The following is a 19,960-nucleotide window of genomic DNA, read 5'->3' on the forward strand; positions in this document are numbered from 1 at the left end:
ATGACTGACAGAATTCTGAAACCCGTGGCCACCTCAAAGTGCTGGGTTTTAATCCTACTAATGCTTAGCCAGGGCTTTACTGCAGCTATTTTCAGTTGCTGTTAGATTGTTGAACTTTCTGCCTTCAGTTTTATCTTCTGCAAGTGAAATGCATGTCCAAATGGGTTGAGGTCAATTTATTACTTGGCCTTTGAAGAATATTCCACTTTTTTGCATTGAAAAGCACTTACTGTATATACTTGAGTATAAGCCGACCCGAATATAAGCCGAGGTACCTAATTTTACCTACAAAAACTGGAAAAACTTATTGACTCGAGTATACGCCTAGGGTGGGAAATGCAGCAGTTACTGGTAAGTTTCAATAATCAAAATAAATACCAATAAAATTACCGTACATTAATTGAGGTATCAGTAGGTTAAATATTTTTGAGTATTTATTTCAAAGAAAAACAGTAAACTAGCTCTGTAAGTGGAGAAGCAGGTCAACAAAAACAATATTGTATCTCTCTCGTTAGCTTTCTCTCTCTCTCTCTCTCGGGTGTGTGTGTGTGTGTGTGTGTGTGCGCACGTGCGTGCGTGCGTGTGTGTCTCTGTCTCTCTCTCGCGCGTGTGTGTCTCTCTCTCTCTCGCCTGATTCGAATATAAGCCAAGGGTGACGTTTTTCAGCACATTTTGGGTGCTGAAAAACTTGGCTTATATTCGAGTATATACGGTAGTTTGCTTTCACAGTATGTTTTGGCTCGTTGTTCATCTGTATTGTGAAGCGTTCTCCTATCAATTGTACAGCATTTGTTTGAATCTGAGCAGACAGTATAACACTGAACATTTGTGAAATTAATAAACACTAGTGACCCATTTCCATTGACAGGCATGCCTGCCCATCTCATAAGACTGCCTCCACTACGTTTCACAGATAATGTGGTATGGTACAGCTCATTAGCCATTCCTTCCCTTCTCCATGCTCTTCTCTATCCATCATTCTGGTATATATTGATTTTAGCTTAATTTCTCCAAAGAAAATTGTTCCAGTACTGGACTGGCTCTTTAAAAATGTCTCCTGGCAAAGTCTAATCTGTCCTTCCGATGCTTGAGGCTTACCAGTGGTTTGCACCTTGTGGCAAACCCTCCATATTTACTTTCATGAAGCCTTCTCTTGATTGTAGACTTTGGCAATGATAGGCCTATGTCCTGGAGAATGTTGGCTAAATGTTGTGAATTGTGTTTTGTTCACTAAAGAAATAATTCTGTGATTAGCCAGCAAAGTTGTCTTCCATGGTTGTCCAGGCTTCTGGTGTTGCTGAGTTCACCAGTACATTCCTTCTTTTTAAGAATGTACCAGATAGTTGATATAACCATTCCTGGTGTTTCTGTTATCTCTCTGATTTGTTTGTTTTGTTTTCTCTGTCTAATGATGGCCTGTTTTTACTTGCATGGGTAACTCTTCAGATCTCAGTTTGAGAGTTAACAGTGACAGCTTCCAAATACAAATTCCACACTTGGAATCAACTCCAGACCTTGTACCTGCTTAATAAATGGAGGGACCATGTATACAAATGGCTGTTATTCCTAAACAACTCATACAATTTTTTTGTTAAACCCTTTGAATTAATGCTGAAAGCCTACACTTCAATCATGTAATGATTTTTTCATTTCAGATCCTTTGTGGTAGAATACAGAGCTAAAATTATAAAAATTGTGTTACTGTCCAAATACTTGTGAACTTAACTCTAATCTAATCTAATGTGGTTCTACACCCCACCATATACCATTGGCTTTACCATTGTGCACCTCACAACCCTGATCTAGATTAGGTGGCCCTGAAAATATTATGTTATTTTTTATTTCCCACGCGTTTAAAATTTGTTAACATTTATCATTACATTTGGTTAACTGGCAGCAGTCAAATAACAAATAAGGCAGTCAGCTAAATTTGTAAAATTCTTCCCATCCATGTTCTTTATAAATTAGGCCCCTTAGCAAAATACCTATTAGAATTTTTATAAAATAAAAAGGTAAAAAAGTGTAAATAAGTGTGTTCTGTTTTTATAGTTACCTTTTTTTAGTGTTCTATTTCTTTGAAGTTGCCCAATCAGTATGACAAATATGAGGAAAAGAAGAGCTCCGAGTATAATACAGACAATCATAAGAAAGGGCTGCTCTTTGGAACCCTTGATGTTGGGAACTTCTGTTCAAAACAGTCAAACAAAAAGAGTTTAAAAAACGTTAGCTACTGTCTGCTATGCCAACTGACATGATTGTAACAAGATAAAAAGATTAAAACAAAAGTGAATTTACAAATGTGCAGCTGACCTTTTGGTATTGGAGACTTGTTATCCTGTGTCAATCCTAAAAAAAAAGTTACAAGCAGTTAACCTGTAAGTAGTGTGCACTTAAAAAAATGGTTTTACAGTATTAGGAAAGAGCACTGTTTAGCACTATTCTAGCAATGTTAACTCATGGCTTATCTGTAGATTCTGACTTTTCACTCTGTGTTCACATGATACTCACCTGGGGCCTCATGTATAAATGGTGCATATGCACAAAAATGCCTGTTTCCATGCTGACTTCAAGATGTATAAAAACTAAACTTGACATAAAGCCACGTATATTCTCACACCAGCCTTACCCTGTGTGTACACAAGTTTCCACTCGGTTTTGCAAACTGGCGGCACCCAGCGTCAAAGCAGTGCTATAGTTCTTGTATGGTTTCCCTTTCTTTTTTAGATTTACATCCCTGATGCAGCTTTATCAAATACACTGAAACTACCTGAAACCTGTACCAATATAATGGTCCACGGAATGGCCAAAGTATTCCAAATACCATAGCTACTTTAGCGTTGTTTCTCTCAGTGCACCACTCAGAGTATTTTAACCCACTGTATCTGAGTGTGGAAACAACTGATCGGAAAGCTCTCTGGCGGGCTGTGTTGAGAGCACAGAGGATTATCGGGATACAGCATCTACCCTGGAGAACAATTATAGCACACAATGCCTCAGCCATGAGCACAGTCTAATTGAACTTCTCAAATTTGGCAAAGGCTTCAGAGCCTTTCCTGCACGAACCTCGAGGTTCAGAAACAGTTTCATCCCAAGAGCTATAAACACACTCAATCAGTCCATCAAGTGCTCCTGGTAGAACTGTTTGTATTTAGATTTACAATTACCTCACTGCAAACTTGCACTACAGTTGTAATATCGCACAACCTGAGCCACTTTATGAATCATTTGCACTATCTGCACCATATGTACATATATATTGTACTTATGCTTTCATATTGTATATTTTTCATTGTTTTTATAGCATTATTATTATCATTATTATTGTTATTTTATTATTTTATAGGAAAATAACTTTATGAAGGATTTGCATATGAATCTCATTGTACCATACAATAACAATAAAGGAATTCAATTCAATAGAAGATAGCACGTATTTACAGATGATGACGACTGGCTTTTAAGTCGATTTAGATTTCCAAGAGCTATCTTCTTGGAGCTCTTGATATCATTTTTAAGAAGAAATGAATTAATGTATATTACATTATACAGATACATTTAATAATTCATTACATTTGTATAGCGCTTTTCTCAGTACTCAAAGCGCTATCCACACAGGGAGGAACCAGGAAGCGAACCCACAATCTTCCACAGTCTCCTTACTGCAAAGCAGCAGCACTACCACTGCGCCACCTTTAAATAATGTATACTGTTAATAATTAAACGTGTGGGCACGGTGGCGCAACGGTAACGATGAGCAATCCAGGGATTGGTCCTGCCTCGTTCTGTATGCTTGCTGGGGCTGGATGGATAGATGGATGGAGTAATTAAACATATACTATGATGATATTTCAATGTTTTGAAGAATCGGCATTCTAAGCTTACAGATGGTCTGACATTTATTAAAGAGCTTATTGTGTGGCAATCGGTTACGTGGAGAAAGAGAAGGAAGGACAAGAATTGGGGGTTAGTATGTTTGATAGAGACAGTACTGCTGCATTATATTATTTCATCAAGGGTCGCGCACGTCCCAGCAACCGTCTTGCAGGAGGCAGGAACAATCTCTGGACGGGGCCTCAGCTCATTGCTACCACTGCACCACTGTGCCACCCTTCTGCAATACATGCTTTAATTCCTATCATCATGAAAATGATATCAAGTACACATCTTAGTATTTAAATTGTTCACAGAGCTGTAATATCATGAATGTAATGTATCCTGTGTCCTGTCGGTATAAGAGAAAGCCTGTTTAAGAAACACGTAGTGTTTCACACAAATAGAGCACATAGAAGAACACATACAGTATGAAACATTTAACGTGTTACTTTAATTACGATGGAATCTGAGAAACTCTAGTAAATTTAACATTGATTTTAATATTAAGTTTACAACATTCTACTTTATTGACCAAATAAACTTTGACATTAAAGTGGATATTTCAAACTTTTTTTTCCCACTGTGACCCTATTTTTTTCTTTTCTCTGTACACTAATATGCTTCCATAAGACACTCAGATGGTGGGCTATGACTCGCCTCTTCTTTTTTATTTCGGGCACTGTTCGACTTTCTGAACTTGAACTTTCAAGTGTCTCCTCTACTCTGTATGACTCGTTCAACTTACTTTTGTTGTTCATACCACTGCATAAGATAACAAATAGTACGATTTTCCTTGCCTTCACTTCGCATTCGCTGAAATTCTTTTTTTACACATGCTTTTGCCGTTGTCTTTTAACCAAACACTGAACGGGGAAGGTGATATTTATATTGATTTGCAAATTAAAATATGCAAAATTTTGGGAGATGGGGTGGGTTGGCAGGCACGTGCGTTGCTTTTCACACTGACTGGTATTTATGGAGTTGAAGTGCATGGAAGTTGGCTTACACACGGTTTTCTGCATCTGAATTTTTTTGTGCGTACACACATTTCTACTTTTGTCCATACCCCATGTTTTAGTGTGAGTTCTACGCTCAGTGTTATGCATGAGGCTCCTGGTGATTAGAGTTTCATTCATGAGTTGAAACAAATATATTCATTGTAATTCTTAAAAATTATCGATGTTTGTCAGTGTTCTAGTTATACATTGGACAATACACATTAGTCCATTATGCTATTCATTTTGCAATACATGCTCCACGATACAGTATTCCCACAATATGATGTTTTCTTAAAGAAATGTGTTTACAGTGTTTAAGGAAGTAAACTGAAACATTTTGGAACTTAAAATATATTCATTTACTATAACACAGTCAGAAATCAAAAATTTGCAAAGTAAACTTTAATCTGTGCACAAATACACAACCTTGTTTTCAATGACAGAGAAAGGCCTCATACATAAACCTAGGAAAATGTGCAGTAGGGGTGGCCTAAGGGGTAATGAGACATATTATAAAGATGTTTCAAAGGTGATTTCTTCAATGTTGATTTAAAATTGGTTCAAATCACAACTCCGTATTGGAATTAAATCATAAAAACGGAACTGCTTCATCACACAATGAATAAATATCTAACAAGAAACGGTAAAAAGTAACTAAGATGTTTTACACACTCCAGTACTGAGCCATTCTCTTTGTACAACCTTCTGAACAAAAGCACTATAGAAATAAACCATGCTTTTTCTGCTTCATTTGTGCCTTAGCCCAATAGCACAATTAGATTTTTTTTAGTATTTTTCATATTATACATTCACATAACATGCTGCAAAAAACATATAACACTAAGTGTATAGTAGAATTACAGACTTATATGCAGATGAATGTTACATTGGCTTTTTCAAAGTCACAGAATTTGTTTTGATAACAAATGTGGTGTAATCATTTAATTTCAGATGCACATGTACACAGTACAGTGACACTCCTATTTCCACACTTGACCAATGAGCACTATTCCACTACTGTCCTTCTTTGGTACCTAAATCTTATTCAGTAGGTTATGTAAAATATAACATCACAAAATATAATAAGTAGGAATGTTGTAAACATCAAAGTTGCCCTTCTCATACAGTTTCATGAGATTACTGTCAAAATTTGTTTGACATGCAATTTTGCAATCACAAAACTCACTAAAAATAATGTTTTGGAATTTTAAAATGATTTTGGGGATCAGAAAGAAAGAAACATTGCTCCCTAAGGGTTTGGCAAAACAGGACACCCCTTTTGGACCTGTGATTTGTTCATTACCATCAATGACTTGATAATTATACTCTTCACTATAGTTATAGTTGCTCTCTCACTGTAAAAACTGACACCATGCATTCAAAGGATGGTGATATTGATAAAAATTTGTAAACAGGAATCATGGGAAAATGTTTAGGCATAATCATTATACTTCAATTTCATTTCATTTTGTGATTATATTTGGCTATTATTTCATGGTCCTCAATATAATCTATATTGTTATATGTTATGGAGCTGCATTTTAAAATTTGAATGATCCTGCCACCATAACTATAAACTAGTTGGCAGGCTGAGAGTCTAAATAGAGGGCTACCATAAGCTTGATTATGCTGCTATTTGAAAAAACTTATTTTTCACCAGTGTGATACAGATTTGATCCTTTAACAGAAATGTAAAATAAAAAAAACAGAAAGCCTGCTGATACAACCCAGTTTTTTCAAATGCATATTTTATTGGAGAGACTTAGGACTGGTCTTTGAGTACTGCCCAGCGTGAGCTTACCAATTTTTAGACATCCTGAATTGTAAATAATTTAGGGTCAGCATAAATTAATTTTTATTAGTTTACAGACTTGTAAAATTTAATTTAAACAGTAAAAAAAAATCATGAAATAATAAAATGGAATTGAGACACTTTTAATAACCAAAATTTGAATGTGTTACAGCAACATGTGGAATCAAATGCAGCAAGTACATATTTTTCAACTCATTTTTACTATCCTAAACATTTTAGCTTTGCTCATGGATTGCCCCCCAATATATATGGTGCCTTTAGTGCTATGTAAAAATCAAGAAAAAGAACACCAATACCATTTACTGATATTTGGCTTTGAAGTGTGCCTTTGCCATTGTGATTCTAGGATGCTGGAAGCATTAGGGAGGAGATGTCAATGACATATGTGAATTTCCCATTGGAATTAATAAAGTATCTATCTATCTATCTAATGAAAAAAATTTAACTTTTAAAATGAAAATAATTTTCTCAATTTTTAAAGGTAGTATAAAAATAAGGTACGGGATATGTACAGTATATAATGCTTTAGGTTCACAAATCTTTTTGTATTTTTTATTTTGTATTTTATTGTAATGCTAAAAAAGAGAAGTTACATAAAAATACCACCTTGATCAAAGTGCCACCTGAGACAGTCCCCTTGTTCACCAACCCTGACACAGCAACATATTTTTCTAAGGTTTTTAATTTTAGCATCTTCTTTTCACTGCTCCTTGGGAGAACGGATTGCCCATTAGTCTTTTTTGGTTAAGTTCAGATTTTACTAGTTCCAAAAAACTGTAGACCAAATTTATTTCCTCCAGAAACACTATATCATATATTATTAGGTTTTCCTGCGTCTGCTGTCGTTTATTTTTAGCTCTCTTACCTTTGTTTTCTTTACCTTAAATTTTGTTTTGCCTTTTCCTCTGCTCCCTTGCTCTCCTGGTTTGTTCATTGTTTTCAGGAACAGAGGATTGTGTTTAATTATAACTCTGAGGTGATGTGGTCACTGCATTTTGCATCTTGGATTTTGGATTACTCATTTTGTTATTACTGCTTTTCTATCTTTACTCATTTTTTTCAGTTGTTTTGTTTCTTTTTAGCCTGCCACTTTATAAATATATTCTTTTTTATTTTCTGGTTTAGTTAGTTAATTGAACTATTTAGTTTCTTCATTTCTGTCCTTTGTTCTTTGGCTTTGTTTTTTGCTTTGATGTCTATTATTACTTAGTTTCTTTATTCCTTAATGTATGATTATGATTATTTTTTTGTTGTGAATTTTGAATTCTTAATTAGATCAATTAACATGGAGAGAGAGGCTGATTTGGCTTTATCATTTAGGAATTAACTTTATCTGTTTTTTTTCTTCTCTTCACATGTATCTCATCTTTTCTTAAGAACACCTCTGTTACTCTACATTTAAACAAATGTATAATTTTGTAGACAAATAATACATTGTTTTGTACATTTCTGTTACTGTATATATTTTGTATGTGTGTCAGTGCTGTGAGACTCTATATACCAGCGTTTCTCAACCTTTAAGTATTTGCGACCCGAGTTTTCATAACAATTTTAATTGTGCCCCCCCTAAAGTTTTTTTGAAAGGAGCCCACTAATACCAATTTGTTCTTTTTTAATTAATGATATATCATAGATGCATATTTTATTATACCTACTTAACTTTTATCAACATTTATCTAACTCTGTATTTATTTTTCTAGTATCAGAATGTACTGTATTTTAAGTTAATTTGTTTTGGCTTCATTAGATGTATTTTTCATATTTTTGATTCTTGTTTTCTTTTTTTCACATCTTCGTGCCCCCCTTTTTGTTACTTGGCACCCCTCTAGGGGGGCCCGCCCCACAGATTGAGAACCACTGATATATACAAATGATTAAACTATATATATATATATATGAAGAAAATTGGTATGAATAAAAATGTACACCACATTCTTTGGCCTAATTTGTAATCCCACTTACCTGTGCAGTTCACTCCTGCATCCTCCTTGTGCTCACAGTCATTCTTTCCTAGTGGTTCATGTTGGCAGTCCCACAGGTGGGTCTCGGTGCCCCTGCACTTCACTTTGTTTAGCCAGATGACACCACTTCCTCCACCAAATTCCAGTTTTGCACTCACTGCTTCCCCGCAGAGAAGTTGTCGGCAGACCACCTGCACATCTTTCAGGTCCCAGTCATCATCACACACTGTGCCCCATGTATCTCCATACTTTACTTCTACTCGCCCCGAACAGTTATTAGTTTCTCCAACCAGTCTTAAATCTGTTGGCTCTGTAAGACAAACCAAGGGTTTATTAATTTCTTTAATTTAACTTAGATTAAATCTTAGAAAATAGCTAAGTGTGAGCTCACCTGAGCAGTGCTCCTGAGCAATGTCCTCTGAACAGGGCTTTGGGATGTTGGTGTTGAATTTCATAACTCCTGACAAACATTAAATGGAACAACCAGATTAGACAGGACTCACACATAAACAATATCACATGCTTATGCAGTGGAGAAAGAGTTGGGTGTACAGTATATGATGTATGAAAAATGAATTCAAACTTGTGCGTTTTGAGAAGTATGATTGATAATGAATGTGTTATGGCAGTCTTGTCATCTTTTTAAACACTTCATGTGTATCAAGGCATTTCTAGTTAGACTGACTGTGTAATTACAATAATAAAATAGAGTCGTGTCTGAACTCTCATTTGGAATGAATTTGGAATGTTTAAAGAATATGGTATCATCCAGATATTGTAGAAATGGCTGATGACAAGAGTTCTCAGGCAAATCGTGGTTATTTATAAAAAATAGGAAAAAAACAACAACAATTACCCTTTCTTATTTTTGAGTCACTTTTAAACTACTGGTAATATAGAAGTGAAAATAATCAATTGTCAGCAATCAGTATTTCTGTTAATTGTGAGTTAAAAGGCATTTTAGATTGATTAACCACCTTAGCATTACATTTACCCCCAGAAAAACATTTTCAGCAATAAAAAATGTTATTATGTGTAACAGAAGTATGTAAAAGCATCAACATAAATGCAGTAAAAAAAGTATGTCTAATGTCCACTTGCGTGATGAGACAGTCACCAACACACTGCCTGATATTGTATTTGGGACAGTAGAAGTGTGTTTGTTTGCTCAATTTTCTTGTGACATTTTTTTCTGTTGCTTGAACATGAGAGGGAAGAGAATGTCAGTGCCTGATCTGCACAATCGACAATCCCTTTGTGTTATTGTGTGCTATCACAGCTCAAGGCTTTGTGACTTCCACATTTCCTATGACACAAACAACAATTGCTTCATTGTGAACAGTGCTTAGGGCTCCAACATCTTTGTTGTCCTTCTACTTAATCACAGTCATTTTGTCTTTTTACCATTCACCTACTTGCACCACAGAGAACATTCAGACGACTAAATTCACCAGGCATATCACTGCAGTTTGGTTGTACAGTGCTGTATGCATCACTTTCACTGTCTATGTCAATGTCTGATGGCCAATTCACACTGCCATCACTATTGTGTGATTCAACTAGTGGTTCCTTTTCAAGTTGTTATTAAGTGCCTAGCACCAAAACTGGGAGCCAAGTGAAAAGCTACAAATGCATTGTCCTCCTAAAGAATCAAGTACAGCACTAGAAGCATCTTTTGTCCGATAGGGAAGGGCAGATGAAGCTACACCCACCAACCAGGGTAGTACAGCAGGAAGCAGGCTGGGACAGGGAGATGCTGGCCAGCATCATACAGCCCATCAAAAATAGCTTCTACCATCCTGAAACCAGACTTAGTACTGTGGTCCAACTCTCTGTTCACTGCCTACTTCGTAGAGCTGACAGTGACCTGGGAGGATGCTGTTCATGAAACAAGAGAGATGAAAAAGTTGTGCTATGCTGAGTTGGCAGCTGAGGTAGAACAGCAAAGCTGAAGAGCAATAGTCTGTCCAGTGGAGGTTGGTTGTCGGGTTTTATAGCAACATCTACTACTTCTATGCTTCTGAGGGACCTGGCACTCAATTGCCAAGCCCTACATTGGACTGTTAAGCAAACATCAGGGACTGAAAACCCTAGCTGGGCCCCAAACAGCATGGGACACACACCTGGGTATGATCAGCCATTGGGGGGCCTGCCTCAGTAGAGGGTGTCTTGTGATGAAAAGGCCAAAATACCCAAATATACTTAGCTGCACAATTGAGGATGTGTCCCAAGTAACATCTTTTAATTGGTGTGAAGTTGGTGGTGGGGGTAATCTATGATAGGCTGGCTCAGTCTCTGCCATGGTGGTGGTAAACAACAGAAAGTTTTTTTAGCATGGAGGACATTCTTGAAGCACAAGAGTTTGTAACATAACGATCTTCTGTATTCAAATGATTAAACTGGCTTTGCAGCTCCTCGTTTAGATGTCATTGTGTTTTTGTTGATAGCTCCACCCCATTCATGAACATTGATAAGTTACTTTAGAGCAGAGGTGTCCAACTCCAGTCCCGGTGGGCCGCAGTGGCGGCAACTTTTCATTGTAACTCTTTTCTCAGTTAGCGAGCAGTTTTCATTGTTAATTAACTCCTTTTCCCTTCATTTTAATAGCCCTGTTTTTAAGGATTCAGTCCTCTGAATTGATTTGTTTCTTCATTAAATGGCAACCAAACAGAAATGAGTTATGAAACAAGCCAACAGATGACCAGCTAAACTGGAACGTCAAACTCCAGCCAATTTTACTCCATCCAGTTTCTTAATGAGAAGCCAGTTCTTGCTGTTAATTAAAGCCGTTATTGAATATCATGACTTGCTGCTGCTCTCGTTCTGCCACAGCAGACTAATGATTTTCTGTTTTTTCTAAGACCATCGTCAAGATGTTTTGGTGACTTGAGCAGACCAACATGACCGGGACCTTCACCTTTCTTTATTTTCATGTTAGCTGGTCATGTGGTGGCTTATTTTGTGTCTCATTATTGTTTGGCTTATCATTAAGGAAAAAGAAACAACTAAGGGGTCTGAGTCACGTCAATTGAAACTAAGGCATATCAAGTTAATCAGCAGAAAAAATGGCTCACTAATTAAGAAGATGGTTAGAATGAAAACCTGCAGCCACTGTGGACCACCAGGACCAGAGTAGGACACCCCTCCCTTAGAGTGACAAAACACATAGAAATAGTAATGATTATTTTGGTGAATGATGTTATTTCATCCACAAGATGGCAGCAGAATAATGTTCCCAGCATTAATCAGACTCAATACTATTAAGTGGATGATTAAACACCACCCAGAGTCTGACTCTGAAACAACTGTATTTACATTGAATTCTGAGCCCTAGTTACACTTGTGGTTAGTGCCAAGGTGGTTAAACGAGGAAGTGACATGTCTGAAAATATGTTTATGTTATCAATTAATCTATCAAAGCATATTTTAAAAGTGCTAATATTAAACTAATATTAATTTTTCTAATGAGTTGTTAATGTATGGTTCTGCACTTATTCATAATACATTATTAATGACAAAGATGCTTTAAAGCTAAGATATTACTATCAGTTTCACCCTGTGACCAGAGGGCAGCCAAAAGCAGACATAACCCCCCACCCTACATAACAATAAACCAGTAATTTCTAGTTAAAAAAGGAGGTTTAGTAACAAATAGACAAGGAAAGCTAAACATTGAATTTGAGATCATTTCTATCATGTGGGGTTGCTGGTTCAGTTACCCACAAACAAAGAGAAAATTGTGCTCCTTCTTCACCTACTGTGCCTTCTTCTAGAACAACTCTGACTTTTGTTTCTCCTGTCAGTTTCCCTCACAGTTCACTCTTGACTCTAAGCTTGTTAACACACTTAGCAGTATGAGCTTTTAAACCCCCATCCTGGAACTGTTTCCTGATTGGCTTCCTGAACAACTTCCAGGGTCAGGAATGCCCTCTGGAAATCATGGGGTCACTCTCTTAGAACTGGGTATGAAAAACCCAGAAAAGATGCATCAATCATGTACTTACTGTACATTAAATTTGGCCTGCCCAAGCCTACATGCTGTTCAGATTCCTCTGTAACAATTCAGATGATTCCAAATTATCTGCTCATCCACTTCATTTGGTATCATCTACAAAATTAATTTGCTTGTTTTATGTATTTATTTCTAGATATTTTAGGTATATTAAAAAGAGCAGTGGTCCCAGCACTAATACCTGATGGACAACAATTTTAACATTACTTAATTCTGAAAATGTTCCCCTCACCATAACCTTTTCCTTCCTATGTTTAAGATAATTTTATACACACATACACACCACACTCTGCCTTGATGCTTGTTTTATTTTGATCACTAACTTTTCATGTGGTTCCTTATCAAAAGGCTTCCTGAGGAAACAAACACTATTTCCGCAATATATAAAATCTTATTAGAGTCCCTACCTTTCAAAGATCCAAGAGGACATTGGGAAAAAGATCTCTTAATCAATATATCAGAAAAGGAGTGGAAGGTAGCAAAGCAGAGAATTCACTTGAGTTCTATATGCGCAAAGCATAGAATTATTCAACTAAAAATTATATATCGAGCTCATCTGTCTCGCCTAAAACTGTCCAAAATGTTTCCAGGCCAGGATCCAACCTGCGAGCGCTGCAACCAAGCTCCTGCCTCACTGGGTCACATGTTCTGGGCCTGCACCAAACTAACATCATTTTGGACAAAAATTTTTAAGTGCCTCTCAGACAGCCTTAGTATCACAATCCCTCCTAACCCACTAACAGCTGTGTTCGGTGTTCTTCCAGATGGACTTGAATTGGAGAAGGACAAGCAAACGGTGATTGCATTCACTACACTTTTGGCACGCAGACTTATTTTGTTAAATTGGAAGAATCCTAATGCTCCTCTTATAAGTCAGTGGGAAACCAATGTTTTATATTATTTGAAATTGGAAAAAATCAAATTTTCAGTTAGAGGATCTGTACAAAATTTTTTCAAAACATGGCAGGATTTAATCAATATTATTTTAGAATAAGAGAATTAGCTATTATTGCATTTAACTCCCTTCTCCATCTCTTATTTATATAGATAATTACTTCTCCCCTTCTTTTGTTTAATGTTGCCTTATTAAAAAGCTTAAAGCAATTTTCCTTTAGCTAAGCTCTCCTTCTCAGGGGTGGGGTTTGATTTGTCTTCAAATTTGTTGGGTTATAAATTGATCTGTTTGTATGGAATGATTACAATGAAAATTAATAAAATAAAAATATTAAAAGGCTTCTGAAAAGTATAATAAATAATATATATGATTCTCACAGATCATATGTGTTTGTTGCTTTTTCATCGAATTCTAGTATATTAGTGAAACATGACCTCCCTTGTCTGAACCCATGCTAACTGTTCTCTAAAACTTCTGGTATTGCCATGTGCCACTTGATCTACCTTAATAGTTACTTCTGTTAATTTACCTGAGATGTATGTTAAGCTAACTGACCTAGAGTTAGTTGCATCTGCCTTATCAACCCTTTTATATAGTGGAATAGTCCTTGCCAGTTTCCACTTGTTAGGAATTTCCCCAGTGTGCAGAGGTTTTCAAAAAATACACATCAAAGGTTTATACTATATGTACTCACTTACCTCATTAAACACTCGAGGATAAATGTTTTCTGGTTTTGGTGATCTGCTAAATTTCAGCCTATTTCATCTAAGGAGTACTTCTCCCTGTGAACTTTCAAATCACTAAGTTCCACATTAACTGTCATTGTTAATTTTGGGAGGTTTTCCATTTGTTTACACACTAGGGGGCTTTGCCCTCTGCTCACTACGCACTAGCCTCTTTGCGCTTCTGCTGCTTGCGTATGGGGATGCACATGTACAATTTACTAACTATTTTACATTACAGCGAGTAATTAACCATATTAAAAATATTAAAACGAAATAATTTGAATGTAAATTATGTTTCATGTTGCGATAGAGTTATTCGTTGCGTAATACAATTTCGTTCTCTTCGGCTTTGAAATTAACACGCAAAAACTTTTTAAACTTACACTTTTACTGTAAAACTTAAGTAAAAACAATTTTTTTAATTGCATTTTTGTCAATATTGCATTGAATTGTGATTCTGTGTTTGGACTTTCATCGTGACAATGCAATGTAAATCTGCCCGTGATTGAATTTTGTTTCTTTCTCTCTATTAAATAAAACAACTTTTTCAAATGTTTGGCTCTGAGATTTGTAAATTGTCTTTGCAAAAGCTATTCTAATGGGAACCTGTTAATGTTTTAATACGAATGGCATATCAAAATCTCCTTTGTAGTCTAATATTATTCCCTGAAGATGTACTACATTACCTTTCTTAGATACATTCTTCTTTCAACAGTAATTCGTGCGGTGGAAGAGCGGACGGTGTTAATGGTTGTAGATATTCTTCGGGATATTGTAAGTTGATGTTTTCATCTTCCGCACCATCACCACCAACTGTTTCAGCATAGTCTATTGATATGCATTTAATCAATATGCAGTGTAACCGATCAAAATTTTTGGTGTTAATTCATTTGACTTCATCGTTTCTCGGTGCTAGCATTGCCCGTTTACAAATTCTTACTGTTGATAACCCTTCGTGATGAAATCCTTCAATATGATTTAGACATAATATGTCTTCTTTAATTGGGAACTTTAAGTGAGGAAAATATTAAGAGCTGAGTGAGCAAGAACTGTGAACTGTGTCTGTCAAAAGCATTTACACGAATGAGATCTGAGAGCACTGTGTGGGTGGTTTTCCATGGTTGAGAGGAGGGCAGGACTTAAAAACATCTCATGGCCAAAGTGTTGAGTAGCGGAACTTGAAAAAATCTTCCAAAAAGTTTTGTTTTCTTCCAAAAAGTCTCATCTTATCGCAGGATTATTTTATTATAACAGAGAGATGTAAACTTCAGAAAAATGTAAATTTAGAGCATTTTCTATTTCTATACATATGTCTGTATATCCTAGCTCACCCCTTCTATTCCTGACGTATTTTAGATCCTCCATGACTATTGCTTTAATTTTATAATGTTGACAGAATATCTTTGTGTTATTTGCCGCTTTTCTGCAATACTTGTCTCTAAATGATTTTTATCGTTTCTAATATCCTTAACAGTATGAGTTACTTTTGAGGATTTTTCCAACATTTAAAATCCATTTTTTGCAGGATGGGTTAGGGTTGTGCTGTGATGTCTGCCACCACCAGAGTTAACTTTACAATCATACTAACAGCTCTAAACTACATAATTTTTAACAAGAGAAGGAGGTACTTGGTATTAGGATCTTCAGAGATTCTTATGTTGACAGCATGTTTGATTGACTGTTTATTAAAATGATAAACTATCTTAAGTCAATAAAATAAGAAAAATCAAAGACCTAAATTCAATCAATCAATTGTTCATCTTGAGAACACAGACTGATCATCACAGACATTAAGGTGACTAGCTCTTATGGAGACAATGCAATTAGCTAAAATGAATCTTTTTAGTGGTAAGAAAGAAAAACATATGTCTTGTGACATTATATTGCAAAATCGCTAGTGTTGAATGAACGCTTTACTTTTATATAGGCCAACTCTTTCCTTTTAAGTATTTTTTTGATACTGTAGATTAAATTTAACACTGGTGATTTTCTTGTGTACCAAAACTCAAGATGAAGTGTTAACTTGTTTAATAGTATCTATATTTGGTGAATCAGCACTGCATTACCTATTGTTAAAAAGTAACCATAATAGCAGTCAGATTAAATAAATATTTGTATTCCAATGAAAAGCTATAGAATACATAATAACTAGACATGTGAAAGTTAACGAGTTAACTATTGCAATTAATGTGGCCTGTTTAAAGCGTTAAAAAATGTTGTTGCATCCAAGGCTGCCAATGAGGCAAACGCCTTAGGCAGTGCTTTGGTCAGGGCAGCATTTTTATGTATTACTATAATTTTTTTTAACATTACAAAACAATAATACAAAAACGTTAAGTGTGTACTTAAAGAATTACATTCACATCCAGTACCATATTTATATAGTACCTTTAAAAATTTTTATGAAATGAAATTTTCTTTTAAAGGTTTAAAATTTTGTATTACTTGGTTCACAATGATACGCCACATGTCAATTCATAACATTGGTGCTCATTTTCTTGATATATATACATGCTGACATAGGTGTGGGGGAGTATCAGGAAAAGGGGTGGGGAGGGGAAGTTTATGTCAGTCCTGGTGCAGTAAAGAAAAGTTACAAAGATAAAAATTATGCTCTTTTTTTTCATTTCATGTTTCTGTAAGAAGATCAAATCAATGTCATATCACGTAAGTGCTAAATAAGTTATCTTTGAGCAGCACTAAAAACAAAATAAGTCTCTAGTACCTTTGTATTTAACTCGCCGGTGTGCCAGGTAGCTTACATATAATGACAAAATTCTACTAAATAAAAATGTAATGATTATCCCTATTCATTATTCCAGTTTGCAGGATCTTTTCAAATTTATGCAAAGAATGCAACATAACCATCCAAGTAATGCACAGGGGTTGAGACGGGAGGGGTGGCAAAAAGGCAGCTTAGTGATTGCCGTTCAAAGACACCGCTTAGTGTGCCCTTTGGATGCATTTCCCAGGTACTTTGTCCCTTTGACTGCTCACACAGTTGGTCTTCACTCTGCCTCACTTCACTGACCCAGGGTCAGAGGCAACTCATATACCCTCGGTTCTGCAAGAGTCACTGGCGAAGATGCACCCAGGCAGATTGACCCCGACACGTCTCCTGGCTGCTAAAGTGCTCCCTAAGTGCTGTGCCTGCTAAACGACGATCTCAGAGATGCTTTTATGTCGGCTTCTCCAGGTAGTTCTATCCTCCTCATACAAGTCTCGACCACCTGTGTCTCTCTTAGGTCTGGACCCAGTGGCGCTACATTGTTATTTCCATGGCATGCAAGTTGAAAAACACTTTTGTCGGGTATAATTATCAAGTCGCTGAGGATAGTATTTGTGGAGTTTTAACCCAAGTTTTAATGTATGCCCATTTAAGAAATCCATATATACTTTCAATGAAATCAGTCTTTAGCAGTGCATTTAAAGTCAACAGTCATTTTGATCGTTTTTTTACTTTGACACATCAGTGTCTCATATGCTATACCAATTTGAGAATTAATACATTGGCCTCGTTTTCTTATTGCCTTCTTTTCAACTTATCTTTTAAGAAGTCATTCAAATTCAGGCTGTATTTGCTCAAGTAGTATTTTGTTAAAGTTCAGGTTTAAGGTCATTGTTTAGTTTAAACTATGCCATTAATGTTTTTTTTAACTCCTCTGTGTTGATTCTACATTAATTTGGTGATTCAGTGTGTATTTACTTCATGATTTATGTATGCATTTTATATACAGTAATTACGTTTTAATGTTAGATGTGATTACTATTTACAGTTTTTTTTTACCTGAGCATGAGAAATGTGCGACTTCACTCCTGGTGCATGTATTTTTACCCAAGGGTGAAGAGGGACACTGCCAAATGGAAGTTTCATGTCCTCTACATTTCACATTGTCCAACCACTTTGGATCAGGGTCCAAATTTGATACTTCTTCATGAATGGTAGACGTTAGAGTTCCACAGCCCAGCTCAAGACAAATGATCATAGCAGTAGTCTCATCCATCTTATTAGCACAGATGCTGCCCCAAGAGTTATTATAGAAAACCTGAAGCTGCCCAGAGCAGCCATTGGTTAACCTCAGTATCTTGAACCCTGTCAAAACAGAATTTAGAAAGTGAAAAGAAATGTTGTTGATGTTTTGTTAAAATATTGTATATATTACTAAAACAGAATATATTACTGCGCACACACTATAAATTTTTAAAGATTCAGACACCTGGAAAACAAAAATAAAGTAGACAAGATAAAATTTTGTTCATATTGGTTTAATTCCAAGCTCATATATACTCTGGACAACTACTTTTATCAACTTTTGACAAGCTTAAACATTGATTTATATTATAATTAGTCTACCTGTACAGTTTACTCCCACATCCTCCTTATGCCTGCAGTCATGTTGTCCCCATTCTTGATGTGTACAGTTCCACAGAAACGATTCATTTCCCTGACAGTGCACATCATCCAGCCAAATGTGTCCAGTTCCTGGTCCATATGAGACTGGGGTTATGGCATTTACAGCTGTCTCACACTGGAGCTGCCGACAAACAACATTTGCATCTGGTAAGTCCCAGGAATCATCACACACTGTCCCCCAGGATTCCTTGTGGAATATCTCTAATCTTCCATCACAGACGCCTGTTCCATTTACCAGCCTGATGGCAAACTGATCTGGAAAACAGAAATAAGAGGTGCTAAAATGTAAGAGGGAAACCAATTAAAACTTAAACTATTTAAAACCTGAAAGCCATAAGACAGTGAAGAAATGATCTGCTTTATTTTCAAAACATAACACTTAGTCCACCATTATGATGTTCAAATTATCATTTTAATGACTGTAGTAAAATATATTGTAACAAAAACCTTAAGGAAGATCTCACTATTATTATTTTTCCTCCTCAAATCTAAAAGAATTTTCTCATTTGAAAAGAGAAAGAATTTCTTAATGTACCTATAACCATCCGTTTTATATCACTTTCAGTCCTATCCTCAATTCACACAAAATAAAGAAAATAGTAGCAACCATATTTGATCATTATACACTTCCTGTGTTTTTGTGAAGAGCCTTCTATTTTGAATAATTAAACAGGTTATATGAAAAATGATGCACAAATCATATCACAGAAAAGACTGGTTATAATGACTATTTTTGCAAGCAACTTACTTACCTTTCTTTATGAGTTTACATATTATGTATTGAAACCTTTAAACAACTGTTTTATCACGTTTTTATGTGATCTTCTCAGCTTTGTGGTGTTTCTTTTTTCTAATTGGAGACAAATGTTTTCATGCATGCACTTGTATCTAAAGTAGTTTCTTGCAGGCTTATCCATAAGGCTTCTGAATTTCCAAGCTACTAGTTAGTTTCAAATGAATTAAATTAAAAATTTACCATATACCTTTGTTGCACCTAGGAGAATCTGTGCAAAATTATTAACTGGGGAAATCACAACTATATTTGCACAGTAAATTCATCACCTGGCCTCCAATTTATCGATATAAAGATAACCACCATCACTAGAAAGAGAAGGATATCTGCTGTCTAATACTGTGAATCATTAAATACAGTTCAACACAGTGCACAAATAAATAGGTCTTACGAAATTGATGCAAAAAGGTAATTACAATACAGCAAGTACATCACAAAAGGGAATACAATATAGAATTATTAAATAAAGGCAAAAC

The 19,960-nt window shown here is 35.8% G+C and overlaps 1 protein-coding gene across 1 annotated transcript in view; it reads right to left on the reverse strand.

Moving 5' to 3' along the window:
• LOC114654910 (deleted in malignant brain tumors 1 protein-like) overlaps nt 1–19,960 on the reverse strand; it is a 167,938-nt gene that overhangs the window by 76,821 nt on the left and 71,157 nt on the right. The window contains exons 21-26 of the mRNA XM_051934685.1: nt 18,632–18,946; nt 18,065–18,370; nt 9,037–9,105; nt 8,647–8,955; nt 2,311–2,346; nt 2,054–2,185 (exon numbers count right to left, since the gene is read on the reverse strand). Coding sequence (XP_051790645.1) covers nt 2,054–2,185; nt 2,311–2,346; nt 8,647–8,955; nt 9,037–9,105; nt 18,065–18,370; nt 18,632–18,946 — 1,167 coding nt within the window. The remainder of the gene's footprint in view (nt 1–2,053; nt 2,186–2,310; nt 2,347–8,646; nt 8,956–9,036; nt 9,106–18,064; nt 18,371–18,631; nt 18,947–19,960) is intronic.

The sequence above is a fragment of the Erpetoichthys calabaricus genome, chromosome 1 (assembly GCF_900747795.2).
Source record: "Erpetoichthys calabaricus chromosome 1, fErpCal1.3, whole genome shotgun sequence".
Taxonomy (NCBI): Eukaryota; Metazoa; Chordata; class Cladistia; order Polypteriformes; family Polypteridae; genus Erpetoichthys; species Erpetoichthys calabaricus.